Source organism: Vigna umbellata, chromosome 5 (genome assembly GCF_029865625.1).
Source record: "Vigna umbellata cultivar VRB3 chromosome 5, Vumbellata_1.0, whole genome shotgun sequence".
In the NCBI taxonomy this organism is placed as follows: domain Eukaryota; kingdom Viridiplantae; phylum Streptophyta; class Magnoliopsida; order Fabales; family Fabaceae; genus Vigna; species Vigna umbellata.
Window position 1 is genome coordinate 22,154,874 of NC_142169.1, and position 24,138 is coordinate 22,179,011.

General features: G+C 30.6%; 3 protein-coding genes across 5 annotated transcripts; 1 reads left to right on the forward strand and 2 right to left on the reverse strand.

The window, feature by feature from the left end:
- Nucleotides 1-886: 886 nt before the first annotated feature.
- Nucleotides 887-3,422, reverse strand: LOC124838500 (Mitochondrial glycoprotein family protein). The gene is made up of 3 exons (XM_047314118.2): nt 3,179-3,422; nt 2,693-3,024; nt 887-1,288 (listed from the first exon to the last, which is right to left on the reverse strand). The coding sequence occupies exons 1-3, from the start codon at nt 3,329-3,331 to the stop codon at nt 1,090-1,092; spliced, it is 684 nt and encodes a 227-aa protein (XP_047170074.1). The 5' UTR covers nt 3,332-3,422; the 3' UTR covers nt 887-1,089.
- Nucleotides 3,423-4,217: 795 nt separating this feature from the next.
- LOC124838498 (uncharacterized) lies at nt 4,218-9,688 on the forward strand. 3 transcript variants are annotated; one of them, XM_088091758.1, is made up of 6 exons: nt 4,369-4,774; nt 7,537-7,671; nt 7,779-7,910; nt 8,115-8,501; nt 8,756-8,814; nt 9,134-9,688. In XM_088091758.1, exons 2-6 carry the CDS (start codon nt 7,547-7,549, stop codon nt 9,196-9,198), a joined length of 768 nt encoding a protein of 255 aa, XP_087947884.1. In that variant the 5' UTR covers nt 4,369-4,774; nt 7,537-7,546; the 3' UTR covers nt 9,199-9,688. The 3 variants fall into 3 exon arrangements, with proteins under 3 accessions (XP_087947883.1, XP_087947884.1, XP_047170070.1); XM_088091757.1 differs by lacking the exons at nt 4,369-4,774; nt 8,756-8,814 and adding an exon at nt 4,218-4,362; XM_047314114.2 differs by lacking the exon at nt 8,756-8,814 and having other exon boundaries at nt 4,373-4,774.
- An 11,254-nt stretch (nt 9,689-20,942) lies between these two features.
- On the reverse strand, nt 20,943-22,862 carry LOC124838501 (zeatin O-glucosyltransferase-like). Its single transcript, XM_088114753.1, has one exon. It carries the CDS (start codon nt 22,674-22,676, stop codon nt 21,225-21,227), a length of 1,452 nt encoding a protein of 483 aa, XP_087970879.1. The 5' UTR covers nt 22,677-22,862; the 3' UTR covers nt 20,943-21,224.
- Nucleotides 22,863-24,138: the final 1,276 nt, after the last annotated feature.

The following is a 24,138-nucleotide window of genomic DNA, read 5'->3' on the forward strand; positions in this document are numbered from 1 at the left end:
GGATGAAAAAGAGTTTTTTAAAATATTCTATAATGTATTTTTTGAATGTATTTTAAATTATGCAACTTGAATAGTATTTTTAAATTTTGAAATATAATTTTTAAAATTTAATTTTTGAATACATCCCAAAAATATCTTTTAAATTATATAATCTAAAATCTATTAGAAAAGCGGAATGCAGTAACAATTTTGAACCTAGTTTGTGTTGTAAGTCTAATACATTTAACAAAAAATTTGTCACCGAAACATTTAATGATTTTTGTTATACAATCACTGTAGAACTCACAAATTTATGAAAGACAAACCCGTATTATAATTCAATAAGAAGATTAACTATTAAAACTTGGATTTAAAGGATTGTGAAAATTTTAATTTCAAACAATTGTGAAAGGTTTTTATTCTTGCAATCTCATACTTTTCAAAATAATCATTTTACCCTTTCTAAAAAAGTTACTTCCAAATTATCTATTATTAAAATCTTTTGAAACAAGCTTTCTAAAATTTTCAAAACGGGATTTCTAGAAGGAATTTTTGAAACATGATTTTCGGCATGGAATTTCTATAACGCATGAAATGTTCTAGAACAAGCTTTCCAATATAAAATTTTCAAAACAAACTTTCTATAACTTATATAATAATATCTTTCAAAATAGGATTTCCAGAATGAATTTTTTAGAACAAGCTTTCTGGACACAAAATGTGCTTCTGAAAGAACTTTCCAAAGAACACTGCATGTCATAGGCACAGAAACTGGAAAATGTTTGGAAAATAAATAAATAAATCAACTTTAAGATTTGGTGAACTCTATTTGGGACCAATTTAGATCAATTTTGCATAAACATTAATAGAAGAAAATAGAAAGATAAAATAGATAAAGTTGACCCTGTAACCAAAAAACAATTTAACCACTTAACTTGTATAGAAGATATTCCAGCTTCAAAAGTTCAGGTACGTACCATTTAGAAAAGAAATTCTATACTGTAAAAATCAGCCACTTGTTTGACATCCTAATCATTATTATTATTATCCCAATTCTCAAAACCATTTGACTAAAATATCAGTAAAAGTTATCAAGTTCCAAAATTGACACTATTGCAACGCCTCCACAGATTGCCTCAAAGACCCTTCTGTTGATGAAAATGCTGCTTCACCTTTCTTCAACCAGTTCACATACTGCTCTTGCTCTCTTTTGTGTAGGTAGTGGAGAAGAAAGTTTGTCAGGCTTACGCCAATGCCCTTGACTATCAGGTATTCCTTGAGTGCATGTTGCAACTCATTATCCAATGTGCTTCACATGGATATACACAAGACAATGAACAAGTATTAGTAAAAAGACCAATGTAATTTATGAATGATTTACTAGAATTTGAAATGATGATACTGGTAAAACCAACTTCTGGTGATGATTTGATAAGTCATAAAAGCAACAAGGAAATGCATGTTTGCTAATCTAGCGAATTTAACTTTCTAAAGAGCATGAAAAGAAGTTCTAAAGTTTAATATTAACATATAGTTTAAATTTTCACAGGCTTAGTTATATCAAGTTACAAGCCTATGCAGTTAAGAAGATGAGTAACCAAAAAGCATACACTAACAGTTAAAATAACTTTAATATGTTAAAAATCTAACAAATTTTGGTAAATGAATTTTTGTTTCTAATGCTACTTAAAAAAAGTAGTTGAACACGGTCTTGCACAGTTGCCAGTAAGAAACAGAATCAAGATGAGTAACTCTGTGAAAATGTATTTGTAATATCTAATCCAATCAAGATGAGTAACCCTGTGGAAATGCATATCTAATCCAACAGGACTATAGCATGCCATCTAAACATTAAAGCCATATGAATAGGTATGTCAACACTCAAGGTTCACGAAGGATGTATGCAATAGACATTAGGTAGAGGAGTCTTGGATATGAAGCCAAGATAAAAAATGGTAATCTAACATTCGCATGCTTTTAACATCTTGGCATTCGAATGTTCAAAACCTCAGTTTAACACCAATCAAACTGGTTGCCAAACACACTATAAGCTATAAGAGTACATTCATTCTATGACAATAACACTAGCAGCATAAACGAACAAGAAAAATGAGCCATCAAGATTCAGAATGCAATGTGCAAATAAATGGGCAGATTGAAATAATCTCTGGAGATTTTGAAAACATCAAATGATCATAACCAAGCATGTCAAATGTGTAGGCCTGGGTTAAATTTGGAGTTACAATCTATGAAGTAAATAGACACTTTAGTTTCTGAAGTTGTTGAACATAGTCTTACATTAGTCTCTTGAACAAAATAAATTCTCAAAAAGTTCCCCAAAGCTGTAATTACTCAGATACAATTAGTGCTAGATATGTGACTTAATTGATTATACTAAAATTGTTAAAGAATAAAAAGAGACAGAACTGGTTAAATCTAGGGACTCAGATGAAAAGATTCATACTTCCCGGGGGTTTTGGGCTTTGTTAATTATAGAAGGACTAAAATGACAATTTTAGGGGTTGAATTTGTCATTTACTCTAATCTATAGCACAAATTGTACTCTTTGTTCATTGAAGCAAATCTCCAGCACTAAATATATCCACCACAAAATTGTAAAGCCAATACAAATCAACTTCCCCTCAAACAGGAAAACCAAAATTGTTTTAACATAGATAATAATTGTAAGGAACAATGGCCAGTATCAGCTTACCTGAATAAGGGACCTCTGTAATTGGAAGGCTTGAGAAATGTAGGTGATCTGAGATAATAAGCATTATATATGTCAAAATCAGAGCCCTTATCAGTTTCTTCATGAACTCCACAGTCAAACTGCAAAATGGAGCTTAATGTTGGTTTTTTCACACACACTTTCATAAAAGCATCTCTTGGAAAAACGGTGTCTTCCTCGTAGTTAGGAGGCCCCAGAATAGCAGAAACTGCAACTTCCTCACCAGAATCGAATTTTCTTCGCAAAACGACATCTTTGGAACTGAGTGAGTCAGGTTCCATCACAAAGTCCCCTAAGGAACCAGTTTGAGCATTCTGCACCCATGGAAATGCACGAGTAACTCAAAAGACCCCCTTTTGTTTTTTAACTGTCATGGGTGTGGCGATTCAAGATGTAGAGTGTTTTGAAGTGAAATGGAAGAAGTGATGAAAGAACATGACATGGAAGGAAAAGAAAGAGCGAGAGAACCTGAAAATGATTGGAAGAAAGCTCGAACTGAATCTCGGATTTGAAGCACTTGAGCAGTTCGAGATCTTGAATATATCTCTGTGGGTTGTGGCATAGATGACGAAGATGTACCACACTCTGCTTCACCTCTCTAACCCTTCCCAACAGCATCATCTTTCCCCAACCGCCTTGTGATATTCCAGGGTGTTTTCTCGTTTGTTTCGAACGTTCTTTCTAACCTCAGGAGGTACAGCAAATCTTTCCTAATTTTTTCTTTTTTAAGTTTTAGGGAAAAAAGTAAATTTATTTATTTATTTTTACTTTAAAAACGAAAATTTAATAGGGTAACATTTTTATGAATTCAAAAATTTCTAAAATAGAACAAGCGGTTTAAATATATATTTTTTCTGAAATTTTTGAATTTGTATGGGCATTTTAAACATGTTAAATTATTAAAATACTGAACATTTGAAATTAAATTTTTCTCAAACTATTCTATTACTAGGAGCGAAGCTTTTTCCAGTAGTGAAGCTCTGAAAAGCTCTTCTAACATTTTACACAAAAAGACTATGGAAAATGACACTTGAACAACTATTTTTGACAATATTTAGACACGCACACACGTGTCAAAATCTGAATGGTCCAGTTGGAAAAATTAAATGAAAATGGACCACTCAGATTTTGACACGTGTGCGCGTGTCTAAATGTTGTCAAAAATGGTTGTTCAAGTATCATTTTCCAAAGACTATATATCATTGTTACTTGAAAATAAAAAACAAGCAGGTAGAACACTGCTACCTGAGAAGCGTGCCTTTTTCTTCACTCTCTTTCTTATTTCTTTAAAATGGAGGTTATAATATACTAATATTCCTTAGTTTAAACATTTTTAATATTATTAGAAAATGGCTTTTATGTAAGACATGATGATTTTAATAAGCCTAGGTATAAGTTATAAGTTAGTAATTGAAATATTTTGAGTTAAGATTTATTTTAATACTAGGTGGATAATTAGGATAGAATGTATGATGGTAAACTTATTGTGTACATGTTTTTGGTGGTATGAAATAATTAATCATTTGAATTAAAAATGTGAAACTAAGATGATAGGCGAAAAAATAAATGAGTAGTCTTTTTGTTGCAACTTTACTTATTTATTTATTTATTTTGGTTTGTTTTTGAAATCGTGGGCGAAGAGTGGCTTACAGGTTAGTTTCTTTTTCTTTATCTTCTCTGTTCCTTATTTCTCTTCTTCTTCCTTCCACAAATAAAACCGGGAGGGTCAGAGTGAGATTGGGGTGAGAGGGAGTAAAATAGAAATCAATGCTCTGGTGAGAAACTAACTGGAGAAAGGGGTTATAGAGGTTGACGTTAAAGGCGCCTTATTGGAGGCGGAATCCGAGATTGGGGAGAGTAATTTTAGGTTTTCGAGTGTCTATGGTGAGGGTATCGGTGAAACCTATAAAAGGAGCCATAGGGGTAAGGGTAGAGCACGAAACAACAAGTGCTTTAGCATCTAAGAGTGACTGAGAGAGTAAGGGTGCGAGTTGAGCGTGGGAGAGCGAAACAAACTTGACGAAAGGGGGAGAAGATGAATTCAGTGAGGAAGGAACGACCAAGGTATGGGGAGTTAATTTGTATTTGATTGTTTAAGTGTTTGATAATCTGGAAAAATTCTGGGTTTTCTTCTAGGCTATTGATTTGTGAATACTGTGTGGTTTTGGTTCGAATACGATATATGTGTAATTGGTAGAATGTGGTGGCTGGGATTTAATTGTGGCATATCATGTTGAAATTCGTAATTGGTGACTTGAGTTGTTTTTTTTCATAGCATTGTGTGTGTGAAATTAGGTTCCGAAAAATAATATTGGTATGTTTTGGTTGGCTGTTTGAATCTTGAAGTGCTGGAAATTTACATTTAATATTGTTTTGGGTTTCGATCTGAGTTAATCAAGCTTTCACTGGTCTATGGATGGTTGTTTTGTAATTATAGTTATTTTGGTATGCCTTTAAGGTGGAATTAAAATGTATTTCAAATAGTGCTTGTTGAATATGACTATTTGGATGTATTAACATTCTGAAAACCTTGGTTTAATTCTGATTAGATATTAAATTGATAATGATGCTGTGAAACCTGGAATGAGTTTATCTTTGGATTCTTATTCGTGAACTTTGTAATAGTTTGAATATATCATATATGTTTAGTTTGTAGAATGTAATGCTTAAATATTATAAAGCTCTTGAATTGATTGTGATTAGAAACTAGTCTAGTCAATTGAAATATCTTCGATCTGGGCTTGAACTATAATTAAGCGTTATATTTGTGAAAGTGGGAATTATGTATTTTGAAGGTGTGTCACTCTGTTTTAATCTAAACGTTCGACTAATCAAGATTGTACTAGAAATAAGGATGGATGTATTGTAGAATAGCTAATTGATTATGAATTCAAAGTGAATTAAAAATGGTTAGAATGAGTACAGGGATAGTACGTTAGATATTTCTATGATGTTTCTGATGGTATCCTTTATAGTTTCATAATGGTGATTGTTTTTGCTATAAAATAACTTGTCCAAATAATTAATAGCACTGGAAGTAAATTTTGGTATGGGTAGTTAGATTGTTGGTTTGGATCTTGGTGTTATATATATATATATAGACACACACACACAACACACGCGCACGCACACGCACACGCGCACGCGCACGCACACGCGCACGCACACGCACGTGTGTGTGTGTGCGCGCGCGCATGCACTTTTAGATTGAACTCGGGTACAGGATCAAGAATGTATATATAAATGTGTGTTGTCATATGATAGTTTCTATAGAGGTGATTGTCAAAGATTTGGTTAATGATGCCAGTTGATTATGCTAAATTGAAATTTTATTCCTAAGACCCTCCAGTGTCCAATGCGTAAATTATGAGAAATGAATTGAAATTGATTTAGTTGTTTTGTAATGTTGAACTTTATGAGGGATGGTTATTAGCTCTGTTGGAAGCTGTATATGATATACTATTGGTGTATATGTTTTAAACATTAGCTCACCCATACATTTCTATTTGCTTGTTTGCGTGTACTTGTGCAATGATCATATAACATATACGGAAACCCAAATAGGATTACATATAATTCTGGAGCCGCTAATTGACGAGAGGGGGATCCACTATGGAAATTTTATAATGATGTTTTAGAAATTTCTGGGAATGATGTTTTAAATTAAGATATGGACAATTATGTTTGAAGTTATAGTAAATTATGTTTCTTTGAAATTCTCAAACTTTATCTTGACAATTTCTTTAGTACTTGATGTGCTTGATTTAAGTGTTCTTATAATAAAATTTTCAATTTATTTTCGACTCGAGGAAATTTTAAATTTTGGCTCATTTTCGTGACTCTCAAAATTAGGGGTGTTACATTTTAAGCGTATAACAACCTCAAAATCGACTCCGAAGGTGATGTTTGCGCTTATATATTTTATTTGAGCCATATTTCTAGACTATGAGATCTTCAACAAATATATTTTATCCTTTACACTTGTTTCCATTTTAGTCATGTAGATGAGTTTCCTTTTCATGTGGTCCGTTTGAGATAGTGAGTCTCAGTTATAGGGCGAGTACTGATTTTATAAAAGGGTCATTAACTTATCTAACAGGTTGGTTATAGGACCTAATAATTACTAACATAAGGATCCAATAAAAATATTAAGAATATTAGGCAAAAATCAAGGAAATATCTATTTGTGGTACTTTGAGTTGGTTAAGAAAAATACAAATTCTAAAGATTAAATAATATTAGTTAAGACTGGGAGATAATAGAACAACTAACTAGGGCTTATAAAATACACCTTACACTATGAACAAAGGGACTCAATTTGAATGCCCTAGAATCATACTGAGGTATTTTTGGCTGGAACATTTTGACACCCATCATGGGGTCCAGTAAATCATTTCTAATGCCCTTTTATTATTGTTCTCCTTCTTCTCTTGCGGCAAGGGTTTTATTAGTGCAGCTTTGTTTAGATACGACCTTTTATGCCATTTTAGTAGTTTTAATCCTTCAATTTGTGCGTATCCTATTAGATTGTGTTGCCTGCATCTTATGGTTTTATGCCATTCATGTTCTTCTTTTATTTTTCATTTATTTTTGTTCGATTTGTTTGTTATCATCTGTTTTCGAACATGTGAGGTTATGTGTGTTGATTTTTGTAGATGAATAGTTTCAACGGCACAACCAACTTGCTTTGACATAAATGGGTGCTTCTTGGTTTATTTATATTTTTGCCATGTGATTATCGTATAATGATATGATTTAGTGATTATTTTAACATTGCTGCCAACAATCCTAACAACTGATCAATCGGTTTATATTTTTAATTACAGCTTTTGAGCTATGGAAGACAATACATGGGGATGTTCTTCAAGTGAAGATGGTGATGACGAGGTCTATTTCCAAAATGCAAGTGATGAAGAGGAGCTCGGCTTTTCATCTGGTTCTATACCTAAGTTGCAGTTCAGGTCAAACATCTTTACATTGTAAATTAGTACGAACTAGTTAGGATATCTCTTTTCCCCCTGCTCAAGTTTGATTTTCAAAGTGAAGATTTTTTCATTTCATTTACCAGGAACGTGAAATCCAAAAGCATTTGGAATGAAGAAATGGGAATGGGAGAAGTCATTGAGAAAAATGGAAAAATGTGGATAACAACTGGAATAGTTCGTAGTGGCAAGATTTATTCTTCAATTGAGGAGACTTTGTAGGTGATTTGCAATCTTTTTATACATATCTTTTGTTGACATTCAGAAATAGGGAAGAGTCACATACTTCTTGAAGCCTTAGCTTTCTGTGAATAATAAACTTTGTAACTAGGCAATACACTTGTTTGCATGTGAAAAAAAAGTATGTATTGAAATTGTGAGCTGTTTTCAAATTCCTGCTTATGTAAAGGCTGATATGGCAGGTATCTTATGGAACTAGGAGCCTTACAGCTATTAGAAAGTAGTGGTAGAAGCATATCTCTCGCAGAAATGTATGAAAAGGTTGCTGGCGGGAAGAGTGGATGTTGTTGGGAGCTGTTTGAGGTTTACAGGCACCTCAAGTCTCTTGGTTACATAATTGTGCGGCATGGTGTTCTTTGGAGTTTGAAGAGTATTAAAAGTTCCCATAGACCTGCTGCTCTTGAAATAGCAGAAGAAAGCAAAGAACTAATAGACATGGGCTCTGTCCAAAGATTATTTTCTGAGTTGCGAGTAAATGATTTGAGGCCAGATTTTGATGTTTATCTTCCGAACAGCCGATTTAGAAAGTCTTCCCCTGGTGATCCAAGTTTTTTACTGTACTTATCTAGGTAATAACCATACCTCATGCATCAGTATGATTACTTTAGATTCATAAATTTAATTGGTTAGTGATCTTTCTGTTGTTTATAAATGGACTAATTGAGAACGTGACTAAGGAATTCAAGCATATTATGGCCTAATTTTTTGCATTCCCCCATTGAAAATCGGAGGAATTAATACTGGCTCAAACATGCTGCTTTATTTTGTGCCGTGTGTGTTGTAAGGTCGGAGGTTTGTAATGTGGCCATGTTATTTCTCACAGTAAACCACTAGGAATTGATGAAGACATTGCCGCAGTCTGTTCTCTTATAGGATTTAAAGGTATTGCCATAGGAAAATGCAATTTCATATCGAAAGATATTTGTTCTCTGTTAAATACACTTCAATACATCCATGAGAAGCTGATGGCCAGCTGAAACTTGGATGAATAGTTCTAATTCCTGGGGAACAAGTGAGCAAGTAACTGTTGTAGATATTTACCAATTATAGTTATTTATTTTAGAAAAAAGGAACTGGAAATGATCGACATTGATTATTTGTCCCCCGCTAATTAATAGCCAAACAAATTTGTCCTTAGTTTTTTATTTCTTTTTTTATTACCTGTTGATGGAAATCTATTCAATCGTGTATCTTCTGTTAGGGGTCATCCACCGTCTAGAACAGAGATTGAAGTCCTTGAGAAGCAATGTGGTGGCATTCCTTTGAAAATCTGCCTGGTCACGGAGGGAAGGGTCAGTTTCTTTTCCTTTGACAAGGTGGATCTTTCTGTTCTACCCTGAAGTTCTGGTACCAACGCTTCTACTCTGAGCTGGGGGCAAAGGAAACTAAGGGGTGTAACAAGAGAATGGGTTTGTTGTAAAGTTATAGCTTATTATAGGATCCAATGTAGAATGGGCTTAGTGATCACAACTAATGCCTGACTCTAGTCAAATTGATTATGATTCTGCAGGGAGAGCATGCTATTGTTGACCATAGCCAGAATCTAAAGCATGGGCTTAGCCATACACGCCTCTGTTTACATATGGGCTATAGAGGACAAGGAAAGTTCTCTGTTAGATAGATGATGTAAAATTACAAGAGTACATGTGATTAGACTATCAAATAGGATATTTTATACATCACTCAATTGATTATTATAATTTCTATTTGAACTTGTAGAAAATTCTATGGGCTTGCTACAGTGGTTTTTGAATTATTGAAATCCATATGCTATGTACACTATTAGAGAAATCCATATGGTTGAGGAGACCTTTTAATTAGATCCTAACCTACATGAGCTTTGGTCCTAACTTACATGAGTTAGGATAAAAAAAGTTCAAAGGACAAAAAAAATCCTACGTTAAAAAAGTTTACAGACTCAAAATACCAACAAACTTGGTGGGTTAGGACCAGTTCATGAGTTCTTTTTTAATATGAAAAAAAATTAATTTGTATATGAATAATTGATGTCTTTTAAGTATTGAGTACAATAATACATGACAGATATTTATACCACCTATATATGCTTATTATTATTCTCCTAATTTATACATAAATGTTTCTGCAGTTTAGCAAAAGTTTATATTATTCACCGAGTGAAGTTTTTTAAAGAGAATTTTATGAGGAATTTTCAAATAGATAAAAGATATTGTTTTGTTGTTTCCATCTTATATACACTAAATGTCTGTTATATATCATTGCCTGTAAATAATCTCTGCAAAACAACTTATTAATCAGTTCAAGTAAAGTTTCTGGTTTTTACCATGTTTTCATGTTCTATTTGCAAACTTAAATTCAAATTCAGCATTGTATATAAACAAACTTAATGGTGTAGATAAATCCATAAAATGTGAACACATTTCTGTCCAAAATTTCTTACATCTGAGTTAAACAACAATAAAACAAAGGGGTTCAGTGTCGATTAAACATAAAAAAAAAAATTGAATATAAAATTTAAACAAGTCATTAAACATAAAGAAAATAAAAGCATTACTAACCCCTTCATCTAGTGTCTACTGGACCTTTAGGATATCCAACCCCTTCATCTTCTCAATGAACAACATCCGTGTGTTGTTCAATATAACATCCTCTAAACATCAGGACCAACTAAAGTTGTAGTTTATCTAGCTTTAACATCATAACCTATTCTATAGTAGATGATTAGAGTCTCCTTCTAGCTTTACCTTGTGTGGAATTATCAACCCGATATGTAGAAGCACTTACCATTTCTATAACATAAAAAATAAATAAAATTAAAAAAAATAACAAAATCATAAGCTATTAAAAATAATTTTTTTTAAAAATTAACTAAATTTCAAAATTCGTATTCAACCTAAATCTAGTACCCTATAACTAGATTTGAAAATTTATTCAATCCTATATTCCCAAATCTGTAATCCTAAATTCTTAAATTTGGTTTCTATTCATGTTCAGCTACAAATTTTGACATCCAATACAACAAAACACATATAAATACACTCTTTATCCCAAATATATAAATTTAATAAATGTAAATGTGTATCTTTCTTCTTCTTGTTCGTGGCACAAGCTTGCGTGGAATGTATGGAGTAGGGTGGATTAGGAAAAAGGTTTGAAAAAAAAAAGAGTTGAGTAAATATAAAAAGAGATTTTTTTTTACCCAATCATACAGTCTAAGGTCAGTTAAAAAATTTAGAAATACAGAAAGAAAAATTAAAAATACAAAAAGAAAACCCGATCAGAAAAATAAGATTTAGTCTTGAAGAAGGTCAAGATAATTCCATAGACAAGATACTCAAAAGCGCTTCAGTGTTGAGGCTGATTTTTCAAGATCAGTGGATTTTCGAAGAAATCACCACCAATGTCAACATTCTAGAAGTCTTTATGAAAGTTTATGAATGTATTGCTACCTTTTATTTTATTTGTGATTCAACTGTGAATCTTGTTAATGGTTTCATTTCATGTACACATTAAATTACTCGCGGAGTTCCTACAAATTTTGTCTTTTTTTTAATAATTTTTTAACTATTTTAAATTAAAAGGTTTTGTGATATCAGTATAATTAAAAAAAAGAAAACAAATAGTTGCATGAGGATAACAACTAAATTGTGCTGTTCTTTGTAATCACCTTCAAGTAGTTGGGTTCTTGAAAGTTGTAGATAAGGATGATAAAGCAAATTGACTTCGATGAGCTTATCCGTCAATAATTTTATGGAAAAGATTATTATTTTCAATTCGTTTTTATCCATCGCCTTTTTCTTTTAGTTCAAATAAAAATTTAGTTTAAAACATTAAAAATTTAATATTATTTTATTTAAGAGTACAAATGTATTATAATATTTTCTTTTATATTATGAATAATTATAAATTAAGTTATAATTATTCTTGTAAAATTTTTTAATTTGAAACATTAATTATTTAGTTAAAGGCTGAAAAATAAAAAGATAAAAAGAAAATCTATTTTCGGAAAGAATGAGACGTCTTAATCACATTATATTAGATGATTGTGTCTTGGATTCAATTTTGACAAAATCATGCATCTAACAAGTTTTGACGATTTTTATTGTCTTATTATGTCAAAAATATTACCAAATTATAATATATATATATATATATATATATATATAAAAGTATAAATTTTATTTTATTTATATCAATTTTTTAGGTTAAATTAAATTTAAAATATAATTTTCTAAACTATATTTTACGACATTATAGTTTATTAAAAGTCAATATTCTCTAATTCTACATAAAAAATATTTAATAATATAAAAAGGCATGTGAGAAACCTTACCTTGTTTAATAGTATACTTAAATTATAATATATAAATAGATTTAAATTTTTAACACTGAGTTAAATTTATTTTCATGATATATAATTTAGAATGTAATATCTATTTAATAGTATAAAACTATTAAATAAAATATTATAAAATTAATAAAATAAAACAGATAATTAGAAAGGTATATCATATTAATATATTTATCCATTATAATAATATAACATATATACACACCAATTACAATAATTTGAGTTTTTCAATATAGAAATACTTTTATACCAAATTTATATAAAATTATAAAACTATTTCGTTGCATTTTTGCCTTCCACAAAAAAAGTACTATCATTTACCTCACTATCTATTCACACCATAAAGTGATTATCGCAAAAAAACAACAAAAAGCAAAAGATACATAGTAAGTTAATGAACAAAAAATTTATTATATATAAGATATTTAACTATATCAAATACTAGCTAAACATAAATAAGATACCATCAATTATACAATTTCACACAACAATTGACACTAAACTTAATTATCTGAATACATGCCCTTGACATCAAAACTCACGAGAGGTTTACACATGTGTTGGTTTCTAGGCTCTTTAGAGTCATAGCTTCAAGGTTATCACCCAACCACACACAAAGTTAATCTCCTTTGCATTTAGGAACAAACAAAATTGATATACTTGAACCTTCTACTATTCTTCTCGACATAACACATTCAATTCTACTTGAGTATGAATGGTTATTGGAGTGTCAGAATATCCTTGTATTTAATACCATATGTCAATGATACATTAAAATTATCATCGCTAAACACCAAAGCATTTACAAAATTGACCACTCAATGACACTTTTTGGCGCTCAACGTCCTGGAGCTAAAATGTTCATAGAGGAAGCTAGCGCTCAATGCCCGTACAACATCTTTCAACACTATATCAACTAATAACAAACATATTTTGTGATTTTAAGTGAACTAGGACCCAATCAATGGCACCCATTTCTTAGTGAATTAGTTCAAAACAATTTTTACACATTAAAAACTTATACCAATTTGCTTAATTATTGAGATCATAAGTTCTCTCAGTCACACAAACCCTAACAACAATCAAATATGAATAAATCCTCAAAACTATACAATTCAATTCAAGCATACATACCAATTAGATTCAATCAACATGAAAAAACATTAGATTTCTCAAACTCACACACTAAAGCAACAAGCTTCCCTTATCTTTAATAACAGTTCAAACAACTCAAGACAATAATAACACCTTGAAATGCATAAGAAACCTTATTTGTCCCAAGGAACAACATAAACATGAATCAATGTATGTCATTAGAACGATTGATCAATAAAGAATCTTATAAATGATTCTAAAGAAGCACACAAGCAAGATTTTGTCCACATGCATAGGAAGAACCAACTTGAATTTATAAAAGAGACAAAAAAAACAAACTTACTTAAATTAAGAAATTAATTAATCAGAAATTGAGAATTGACTATATAAAGATCACACAAACATCTCTAATGTTTAAATAAATAGGCAAGATATCAAAAAATCTAAAGAGAAGAAAAAAAGTTTTAAGAAAAAAATTTATAAAAAAGAATGAATATTTTTAAATTTTTTAAAATAATAAAATTCATTTATAAAAGTTTTATTTACATTTTAAACTTTTTATTATTAAAATAGTCAAGTTTTACTATTTTAAATACACTGTTAATTTTAAAAGACGATTTTTTAGATTATATAACTTTTTAAAAAAGAACACTCATTGTATAAACTGCACATAATCACGTATTGGATTTTATTTGACTTTTTGAAAAGTAACTTAAGAAAAATGAATAAAATAAGCGTAGGACACAACCACATATTTGGATTGAAGGTTAGTGACACACGATTCCGAGTTATCCAACAATCTACATATCTTCGTAAGGATAAGTGACAGATTTGAATAAAAGAAAGTATACCTCAAATAAGAGAAACTTAATCAAACAGAAAACTGAATATGATATATGAAAAAGTAGCTAAAGACGGGCATGGCTTAGAATCAGTAACTTTAACAATAGGAGAATAATTATATTTTTTTTTTATTCAAAAATGGGTTGTTCTGAATAGTCAGTCCAGACAGAATATTGAAAGAACAATACTTTCCTTAAACAATATTGGACAAATAAATCCAATTTCAATTCATAAAGATAAATGAAAGAGATGAGAGAAAAAAGAAAAAATAAAGAATAATTCACAACTGAAAAATACTTTTTTATAATACATTATTTGCATGGATAAATTAGATATTTATACTCTCCATGGCGCATATCTCTAAGAAATAATTAAAAATATAATTGGAATAATTATGGCTGTGGAAAAAGAGAAATAAAAAAAATGTATTCATAGATTTCTAAATCTTATATTACAAGAATTTCTACAGTTAGTTATGAAATTTATTAAGAAAAATAAAATTATCGGTAAAATAAAATTTAATGACAAATTTTATTATTGAATTTTATAATTTTAATTACTAATAAATTATAATATATACAAAATAATATTTTTATTAGTTAATTTCATCTATAACTTATAATTATTATTACGGATGAATTTGTTTATTGACAAAATAATGTCAAAACTTTTTTGTTTAAGTTTTGATCAAATTTGTGTGTCATCGATGATAATAATGTGTTGTGTTTTAAAATTTAAATGTAATTTATAATTCTTTTTACTAACATATGTTTCACTTAGTAAAATGAGTGTTAAATTTTTCACTAAGTCTAATGAGTTTATTTTATAAATTAAGTGAAAATTAGTGAAAGAAAAGAAAAAGAAGAGAATGAAGAGAAAAAAAAAAGAAGATGAATAGAAGAATAGGTGACGAAAGTGCAACAACAAATAACATGTGAACACGATTACAATGAAAAGATGGAAGAGGAGTGGAGAAGGAAGTGGGAGGAAGAAGAAAATGAAGAGAGGAAAAAGGAGAGGTAAGAGGAGAAGGAAGAAAATAGGAAGAAAGAAAAAATAGAAGAAGAGAAAGAAAAAATAGAATAAAAAAGAAGACTCAATCACTATATTTACTAAATAATATTACTGAGAGTCAAAATTTATCAATAATTATCACTGAATGTTCTAATCTATCAATACAGTTTATCAACAAATATTTTATCGCAAAATTTGTTGTTATTGATAATTTATCAATAAACTTAAATTATTAATAAATTATTGTTTTTACAAACAAATTTTATTCATCAATAATTAGTAATTTTTTTTAGTGTTATAATTTTAAAGAGTAAAACTTTTCCTGTTGATCATGTTCGTTTTCCTGGTATATCAATATTATGTTCAAATAGTTAATCCAAATCTAATAGAAACAAGAGGTGCTATCATAGAAACTCAATTTTGAAGACGGAAAAGTTTTACTATAATTACCTTATAAAAACAACATTTGAAAAGAAAAAAAATACAATATAAAGATACAATTGATCGAAAAAATTCCAAATTAAATTTAATATTAAAAACTGAATAAATCAACTTGGTCGATAAACAATAGCTATATGATAAAAGTTAAATGACGCACCTATAAAAATTAAACTAATTGGTACGAAATTTAAATCCTAGATCTAATATTCCAAGACAACAACCAAGAAGGTCAACTATAACTCACGTTCATAATACTAATTTGTGAAAACAGTAAAATAAAAAATGCCAACTATAAACCACATTTATAAACATGGAATGAAGGTCCTATTTATAATATTTTACATTTTTAATGTAAAATTAATTTAAATTTGTGCCATGATTTATTTCAATTCCATATTTCATTTCCAATTTACATGATAATGAAAACACAATAAAATAAAAAATGCCAACTATAAAGCACATTTATATAATAACATGAAATGAAGGTCTATGTATATTATAATATTTTACATTTTTAGTGTAAAATTAATTTAGATTTGTGCCATGATTTATTTCAATTCCAGATTTCATTTCCAACATGACAATGACAATACAATAAAATAAATGTATACAGTGTTGACTACTTTTAAATTAATTAATTACATGAATAATTTAATTGATGACATTAATAAGTGGAATTTATATGTTAATAGCTAGAATTTACTTATTAATAATATACCTAATTAAAAAAATATAATATTATTGTTTGATCAAAATGATTCATTGAATAAGATATTAAGAGAAAAATATCTATAAAATATGAATATTCCTAAAATTAGAGAAAATGATATTTATGATAATATAGATCGAACTTAAGTTATAATACACTAAATCCAGTTATTATATTTATTTATTTATTGTTATACTTTGAATTTATCTTATTTATTATCATTCTTTACATATTAGAAACTTAGAGAGCCAATAAATACATGATAGTACATGGAGTACTTTAACTTAATATTCATTTTGTACTTTTATACTCTCCCATACTTTTTATTGACTTGAGAGTCAAAGTCTTTACAAGTGGACTTCCCTCTTTTAGAGACTTGAAGCTCAAATACTCATAAGCAATCAAGTCACCCACCTAGATCAAACTTGATCAAATTTTGGTAATAAAACATTTAACAATCACCATAGACTGAGATAAAACTTTATTTCGCCTCTGCATTTTATGCATTGCTATTGACAATAATCTTACTATACCATCATAAGCATTTATAATCAAAACTTTTTAATATCTTTTAGGAGTGTTATCTATACATTCCATCTCTTTTCTACATTGAAAATTTATTATTAACATTTTATTCAAAATTTGTGGATAGTAGTTTCAAAACAATTGTTTCCTTTGCTTTGATAACACTTGCCTCAATAAGTGCTAAAAGTTTCAATGATGGTCACATTAAAAAGAAGCGAGTCAAGGAGCACTTTGGTCCAAAGGATGAAAGTGAAATCGTTTTTGCAATTGGTTAGAGCCATCCTTGCATCCAATACTGCCACATCACCGTTAGATTCTCCCTGGTGACTCCCAACAATGCTCCCATCTCACTTCCAATTGGGATGAGGAAGTCTTAAAAACAACTCATAAGCTCAAATGAAAATTCATCCAAGAATTATTTTAAAAGCATTAAAAGCAACACATAAGCTCAAAAATCATCCGATAATTATTTCATAAAGCATGAAAAACAACACATAGCTTTGACAAAAACTAATATTCTCTAATATTTCCAATATATTTATGATATAATAATTGATTATCTAACTTATGATATTCTAATATATTCCCAAGATATTATGATATAATAATGGATTATCTAACTTATTATGATATTCTCTTATATTCCTAAGATATTTTGATATAATAATTATTTATCTAATAGTTGATTATCTAGCTATGAAAGATAATGTTCTTAAGTTTGTTTATTTATGATCCATCTCTTTTTTCTAAGAGTCTACTTAATACACTTTCAACAATATTTTCCTCTAGAAACGTTTATGTCTTGTAGATGGAAATTTAGATGGTACCATTATGAACTTACAAAATCCTTCATTAAAAGCCCAAAGCTTAACCAAAACCTTCCTTATAAGAAAATGGAATTACTCGCGGCTAATGTTTGATAAGACAACACTTTGACGAGGAACGCAACAAGGAGGACTGCTAACTTGATCTAAACTTATACATGAAAGATGAGAAGAGTCTCGAATGTGAGAAAGGTAGCAAACCAAAGAGTTGCACAACGTTACAACATGTGAGTAAAAGAACAAGCTTAAGCTTAGAGAAGCAAGAATAGATAAACTTGAAATTCCTCATAATGCCCCTTCATCAAAGGCTTTGCAACTTCTGGTATCAAGCAAAGACAATGAGCAATACCTTTGACTAGAGATAACAACACTACATAGGGAGGACTAAGATGACATCGATCTAGATTCTTGGTCAAAATTAAAGACTTAACTCAACTACCAAAAGTCTACACTCAGAATTCAGATCAAGAAGCATGATAATGCTGACCACATACGCAAATTGTTTCTCATATGAGAAATAAAACATGACGATGATTATATAGATGATCAACAATTATACTCTATGTCCAAATTGGATTAGTCCACTGGTAATATTTTATGCAAGGCAAATTCAGACCACAAAAATGTAGGAACTCTACACATATAGATAATAAATTGATCGAGGTAAATTTTATATGAGAAGTCCGGGATGAGACCTGTGGCATAAAAAATATCTCAAAACAAAGACGAATTTTATGTGTGATGTATGAGATGATGTATGTGGCATGAGAAATATTCCAAAACACACACTATTGAGCTGAATATAACACGGGATGAGGCCCTTGATAACTTAAGCATTTAACTTTTACTTTACTATTTTATAGCATAACGATGCAAAAAAGTGTATACTCCTTTCCTTCGTTCAAAATTTTCCTAAAATAGGTTTTATAGGACAAGGTTTTAACAAGGCACACTACATGTATAAATTCCACATGTTTCATAAGTACATAAATAACGTCCAAACTTGCGACTACTAAGTAAATTTGTGTCCAATGCCTAAATATGTAACTACTCGGTAAATTTGAGCATAAGCATTAACATATGTGACTATTCAATAAATTCGAGCATGAATGTCCAACCATAAACTTACTTGAAAAATACTTTAAGTACCTTATAGGTGTCCAACCAAGGATGTACTTGGAAAACACTCCATGTACCTTACGTGCGTCCAACCATTGACTTACGAGTTATTATATAAACATCACTAAGTAAGATACAAAGAAAAAGATTTGCATGAAACAATAACACCCTTAAAAAAAGATTTACATGAAACATTAACACATTGAATACTTTAAATTAATAAATTACATAAATAATTTAGTTAATGACATAAATAACTGGAATTTATATATTAATAATTATTTTATTCACTATTTTCAATTTGATTTATTCTAAAATATTATCTACACTTACGTTATTTAACGTAATTTTAAATATTTGCCATAATTTATTTTACTTTTGGTCTGTTTTTTAAATTACATTAACAAAACTCATCATGATAAAATAATCAACCTAAGCCCAGATTAAAAAAAAATTATCATCTAAAAAACAAATAAATACATCTTAAAATAATTAAATATCTAAACAATACATTTAAAAATAACACTACAATTGAAAAATATATATAAATTTGGTGCTTTTAAGTAATTACATCAATAACTTAAATTTATATAATTAGAATTAGTTTACACAGGATAAACTTAACTTTTTTAAAAGTACATTACAAAAAGAAAGAAGTTTTTTTTAAATCGAGAAGTGAATTCACTTTTTCCTTTAAGAACTTAAGTGACAATTTCAAACAAAAACTATTACTTGAATCTGTAAAACAAAAACAAGTCAGTGTAAGTTGGTCAGTTCAATAACTATTTATCTAAATTCATCTATATATTTTTAAATTAACTTAAATCGATAAAAAGAAACTATAATTTTAGTGAAAAAAAAGAAAGATTTCCACACCACGAAAGAAAAAAAGCCATAGTTACCTAATATAAAATAGGTTTAATACCCTATTTTGTCCCCAGTTTCGCTCGACAATGTCAAATTAGTCCATCATTTAAAACGTGCGTCAATTACGTCCCTACTTAATAAAATTTATATCAATGAAATCCCTTCCGTTAAATCCGTACAAACGGCGTTAATTATTTTTCTCACTCTTCTATTAACGCCGTTTGTACGAATTTAACGGAAGGGATTTCATTGATATAAATTTTATTAAGTAGGGACGTAATTGACGCACGTTTTAAAGGATGGACTAATTTGACATTGTCCAGCGAAACTGGGGACAAAATAGAGTATTAAGCCTATAAAATAACGTAAATAGATGATAAGACACTAGAAAAACTGTTTTACGCCTATTAGTCGATCAACTATATAGGAAGTCAATTCCAAAAAAAGCCATAACTAGGTAAATCAAACAATCAAACACTAATCATTTGATTATTCGGTCCAAGGATCTCATTTCTTGATTAATAAGGTAAAAACATATTTAGATGATATTGAGTCACGATTGGGTCAATCCTAATAAAAAGTCCACTTTAAAACTTATAAATACAGAAGTAAGATAAAGAAATAAATTGTTGCATTTATTGGACATTTAAAACTTAACTTCGATAACTAATCAATAACTTAAAACTAACTTGAACGTAAGAGTGTCTTTAGTAAGTATTTACCGCTCGAATTTAAACTCTATCAAATAAACTCGATAAAACATAAAAAAAAAAAAGTGAAACGAAATTAAAAGAAGTGACAACTAAATTTTTCAAGGTGTGATTTTCGACTTCCATACCGATACAACACTAAAGATAGATTTCTGGATAGATTATATGCCCTTCAACTCTTGTAAACTGATGCAAAAGGCATGTCATTCAAAAATAGACTAATTGAAGGGCATATGGTCAATTTTTCAAACTCCCACCAAAACCTGTCATAATGATTTATTTTCATGTGTTTTCATCTGTACTATTCTTTCAGTAGTTCATTGTACGTGAGCAATGCTTGTAATACAATTCATGTATTTCACGTGGTTTCTTCTCTGCTAAAAAGTCATTCTTCTGCTCATATTTCAAGTCTATATAATACCGGTAACATTCAACATTTAACAAAGTCTCAATCACAATATACAAACATAACCTTATTTCAAACTCTCACATTGATAATTCCAGAATCAAGCTCTTCCTGACACACACTCATGTAAAACTAAAAGCAAACATGCTGATATTGATATTTTATAAATGTAATTAATCTCGGTGTCAATACAAATCTAGACACGAGAAAACAGTAGTTCGGAAATACAAAGGTAGGAATCCTATCTTTGCATTCACACGATATATATTTTCGAGGAAAATGATGTTTATGTGAAAATGTTATTATTCTATTCTAAATGCTCCAACTACTCCCAATATATACTTATTTCTCGCTATTTATGAAAGAGTGTGAAGACGTAAGATAGAGTGGATTTGGATGAAAAGAACACCTATCGAGTGACGTGAGCAATGAAATCATCAAATTCCATCCGAGAAACTCCTCCTTCATCCCTGGATTTGAGGATGACATTTTTGAGGTCTATTGCCCTTTGTCTCATCTCATTACCCTCCTTTGTTGCCATCAATTTTCTTACGGCATTCTCAACAGCTGATGCTGTCACCAACTCATCTCTGTGGTCCCATTCCTTCACCACCACTCCAACCTTAAGCACATCAGTCACCAAAACTCTATTCCTAGGTTGGTCAGAGTGCATAGGCCATGCTGCTATTGGCACCCCCATGGAAATGCTCTCCATGCAAGAGTTCCATCCACAGTGACTCATGAACCCCCCAGTTGAAGTGTGGCTAAGGATCTCCAATTGGGGTGCCCACTCTCTCACCACCAACCCAATGCCTTTCACTCTCTCTTCAAACCCCTTTGGGAGAACAAGTTCATCACCACCATGCTTGAAAACATCTCCCTTGTCAGCATCCCTCAACACCCAAATGAACTTTTGCTTGCTCTTCTCCAACCCAGTTGCAACCTCATTGATTTGTTCCTGGGAGAAGCTTGTTGTTGTCCCAAAGGAAACATACATCACTGACCTCTCCTCTTGTTTGTCAAGCCACTCAATGCAAAAGTGCTGCCTTTTTTCACTCTTCTCAATGGACAAGGGGTTGAATGGCCCCAGAGCCCAGTGGTTCTTGCTGCTGATGATCCTCTCGATCAGCTCCATGTAAGGTCCCTCAAGTGCCCTTGTGGTGTTGTATATGATCCCTTTGCTGAACTTGTGGAACACATACTGAGAGGTGATGAAATCAAGGAACTGGGTGGTGAAGCAGCCTTCAAGGGTGGGAACTTCGGGGACTAGGTGGGACATTTTTTTCACCGGAGGCTTCCCCATTACGTCCCAAAAGTACAAGAACATGGTGAAGGCGGAGACGCTGTGGAAAGTGTAGGTCTCGCAGTTGGAGACATGGATGGCATCTTGCACCACGGAAGCCATGAGAGAGTCGTAGATGACGACGACCCTCTTGGCCACAAGGGAGAGAGACTGCAAGAGTGAAAAAACAGGTCCACGGAGGCTTGCGGAGGCCTGAAAGGAGGGAAGAAGGTGGGAAGGGAATTTGGTTGGGGCATTGGGGTTCGGGGGAGGGGAGGGAAAAGGAGGAACATTGAAGTCGTGAATGTGAATGTGGGGAAAGGAGTTTGGATCCCAGCCTTGAGCTCGAACCATGGCTTGGCGGTTGTGTGTGGGAGAACCGACGAAGTGGAGAGGGATGTTGTGAGCCAAGATGAGGCGAGAGAGGTGGAGGAGCTGGTTCAGGTGGCCCTGTGCAGGGAAAGGGACCACCACCATCACCACTGGGGTGGGTGGATGGAAGATGCCATTGTTGTGCTTTTTTTTGTTGCTTGTGTAGTTGGAAGCCATGGGAGAACTTTCAAAGCTAGAAGAAACCATAGAAGAGGTGGTAAAGTAGGTAACTAAATAAAAACTGTTTTCAATGCTTCTTAGCACCTAGTTTCTCTTTGCTATTTATAGAGAGCAAAACCCAATGTTGGCCACCACTTTTTTCCATACAAATTCCTTACCATATATGGGTTAGATTCCAAGCCTGAACACGCGTCCCGCATTTCGTTGTAATAAAGTGATTGATGGATTTTTGGGTGTGAGCTAAAATTTTTAAAGTGAAGATGATGTTTTATTTTTAATTTTAAAAACTAATTTTAATTTATTCAATGATTCTATCTTTATATATGTCTAATTGTATTAAATGAAAGTTTGAAAATTATTATCTTGTTTGTAGATATCCTTTCTCACTCGTTTACTTTTCATAACAGTATTACACTTCAAAATTCAAAAAGGAAAATTAATTAGTTGAGGAAATTAGAATGAATCGTTTCTTGTAAGAAGTCAAAATCAACCATAACTTATATATCAAACCACAATATTAATTATGACCACATCTATACATAGAATATCTCATAGTCACATTAACTAATAAATAGATGTGCATTATCTTTGATGGTGAGACCAACCTGATACCGGTATAACTACCTTTGCTACTTTACAATTATTTCTTAAAGTGAACTGAAAAAACCTATAAAATTATTTAACATTGATTATATTTAAACAAAGAAAATTTACCAATATATATATATATATATATATATATATATATATATATATATATATATATATATATATATATATATATATATATTTTTTTTTTTTTTGTTATGTCTAATTTTTTCAAAACTCTAATTTTTTCTCCAAATGCGTCTCACTCACTCATTCTTTGTTATGTGTTTCTTGTTTTTTTTTGCATTCTTTTTTTCTCTCACGAAGCACAACATAGAGTTTCATTCATGATTTCTCCTTGTCTTGTAACAATACATTTACTTATCGGTCTCAATCACTTTATATATAATTTTTTAAGTTTGATGAGAATGTAATAATATAAAGTTTTAACCATTTTGTTTTGTTATGACTCCTGAATCAAATATAAAATTTACAAAAACTATTCAACCGATACATATAAGTGAAAAACAAAAAGAAATTTTGTAAAATATAAAATTTGACATTAGTTAAGAAAAAATTTAAATGTAAGTATGCGGATAGAGCCACGAGTCAGAACAATTCGAATGCGAAACAGACTAGTATCTTCAGCATATCAATCCTATCTTATGGACAAAGTGTGAGTCGAGTCTAACTCGAGTGCGCCAGCCTCCATTACCATCTTTGATAAGGGTGAACATAAAAAAACAATAAATAGTAATAAAGAACAACCTCGTTCTCTCGTTTTTATTTTTTACTTGGTTATGGTCCATTGTAATAATAATGCCCAACAGTGGTGTAAGCTGTATCTGACTCATCCCATATTAATTTATGTCCCAATTGGTAGTTGGATACTTTCTTTTTT

What these genes read in the sequence shown, in the direction of transcription:
- LOC124838500 (XM_047314118.2), bottom strand. Translation starts at nt 3,331, where the DNA reads ATGATGCTGTTGGGAAGGGTTAGAGAGGTGAAGCAGAGTGTGGTACAT. An exon ending in TTTCTTCCAATCATTTTCAG is followed by an intron (nt 3,025 to 3,178) that starts GTTCTCTCGCTC and finishes CCATGGGTGCAG; the next exon opens with AATGCTCAAACTGGTTCCTT. An exon ending in TACAGAGGTCCCTTATTCAG is followed by an intron (nt 1,289 to 2,692) that starts GTAAGCTGATAC and finishes ATCCATGTGAAG; the next exon opens with CACATTGGATAATGAGTTGC.
- LOC124838498 (XM_088091757.1), top strand. Translation starts at nt 7,547, where the DNA reads ATGGAAGACAATACATGGGGATGTTCTTCAAGTGAAGATGGTGATGAC. An exon ending in ATACCTAAGTTGCAGTTCAG is followed by an intron (nt 7,672 to 7,778) that starts GTCAAACATCTT and finishes TTCATTTACCAG; the next exon opens with GAACGTGAAATCCAAAAGCA. An exon ending in TCTTCAATTGAGGAGACTTT is followed by an intron (nt 7,911 to 8,114) that starts GTAGGTGATTTG and finishes CTGATATGGCAG; the next exon opens with GTATCTTATGGAACTAGGAG.
- LOC124838501 (XM_088114753.1), bottom strand. Translation starts at nt 22,676, where the DNA reads ATGGTTTCTTCTAGCTTTGAAAGTTCTCCCATGGCTTCCAACTACACA.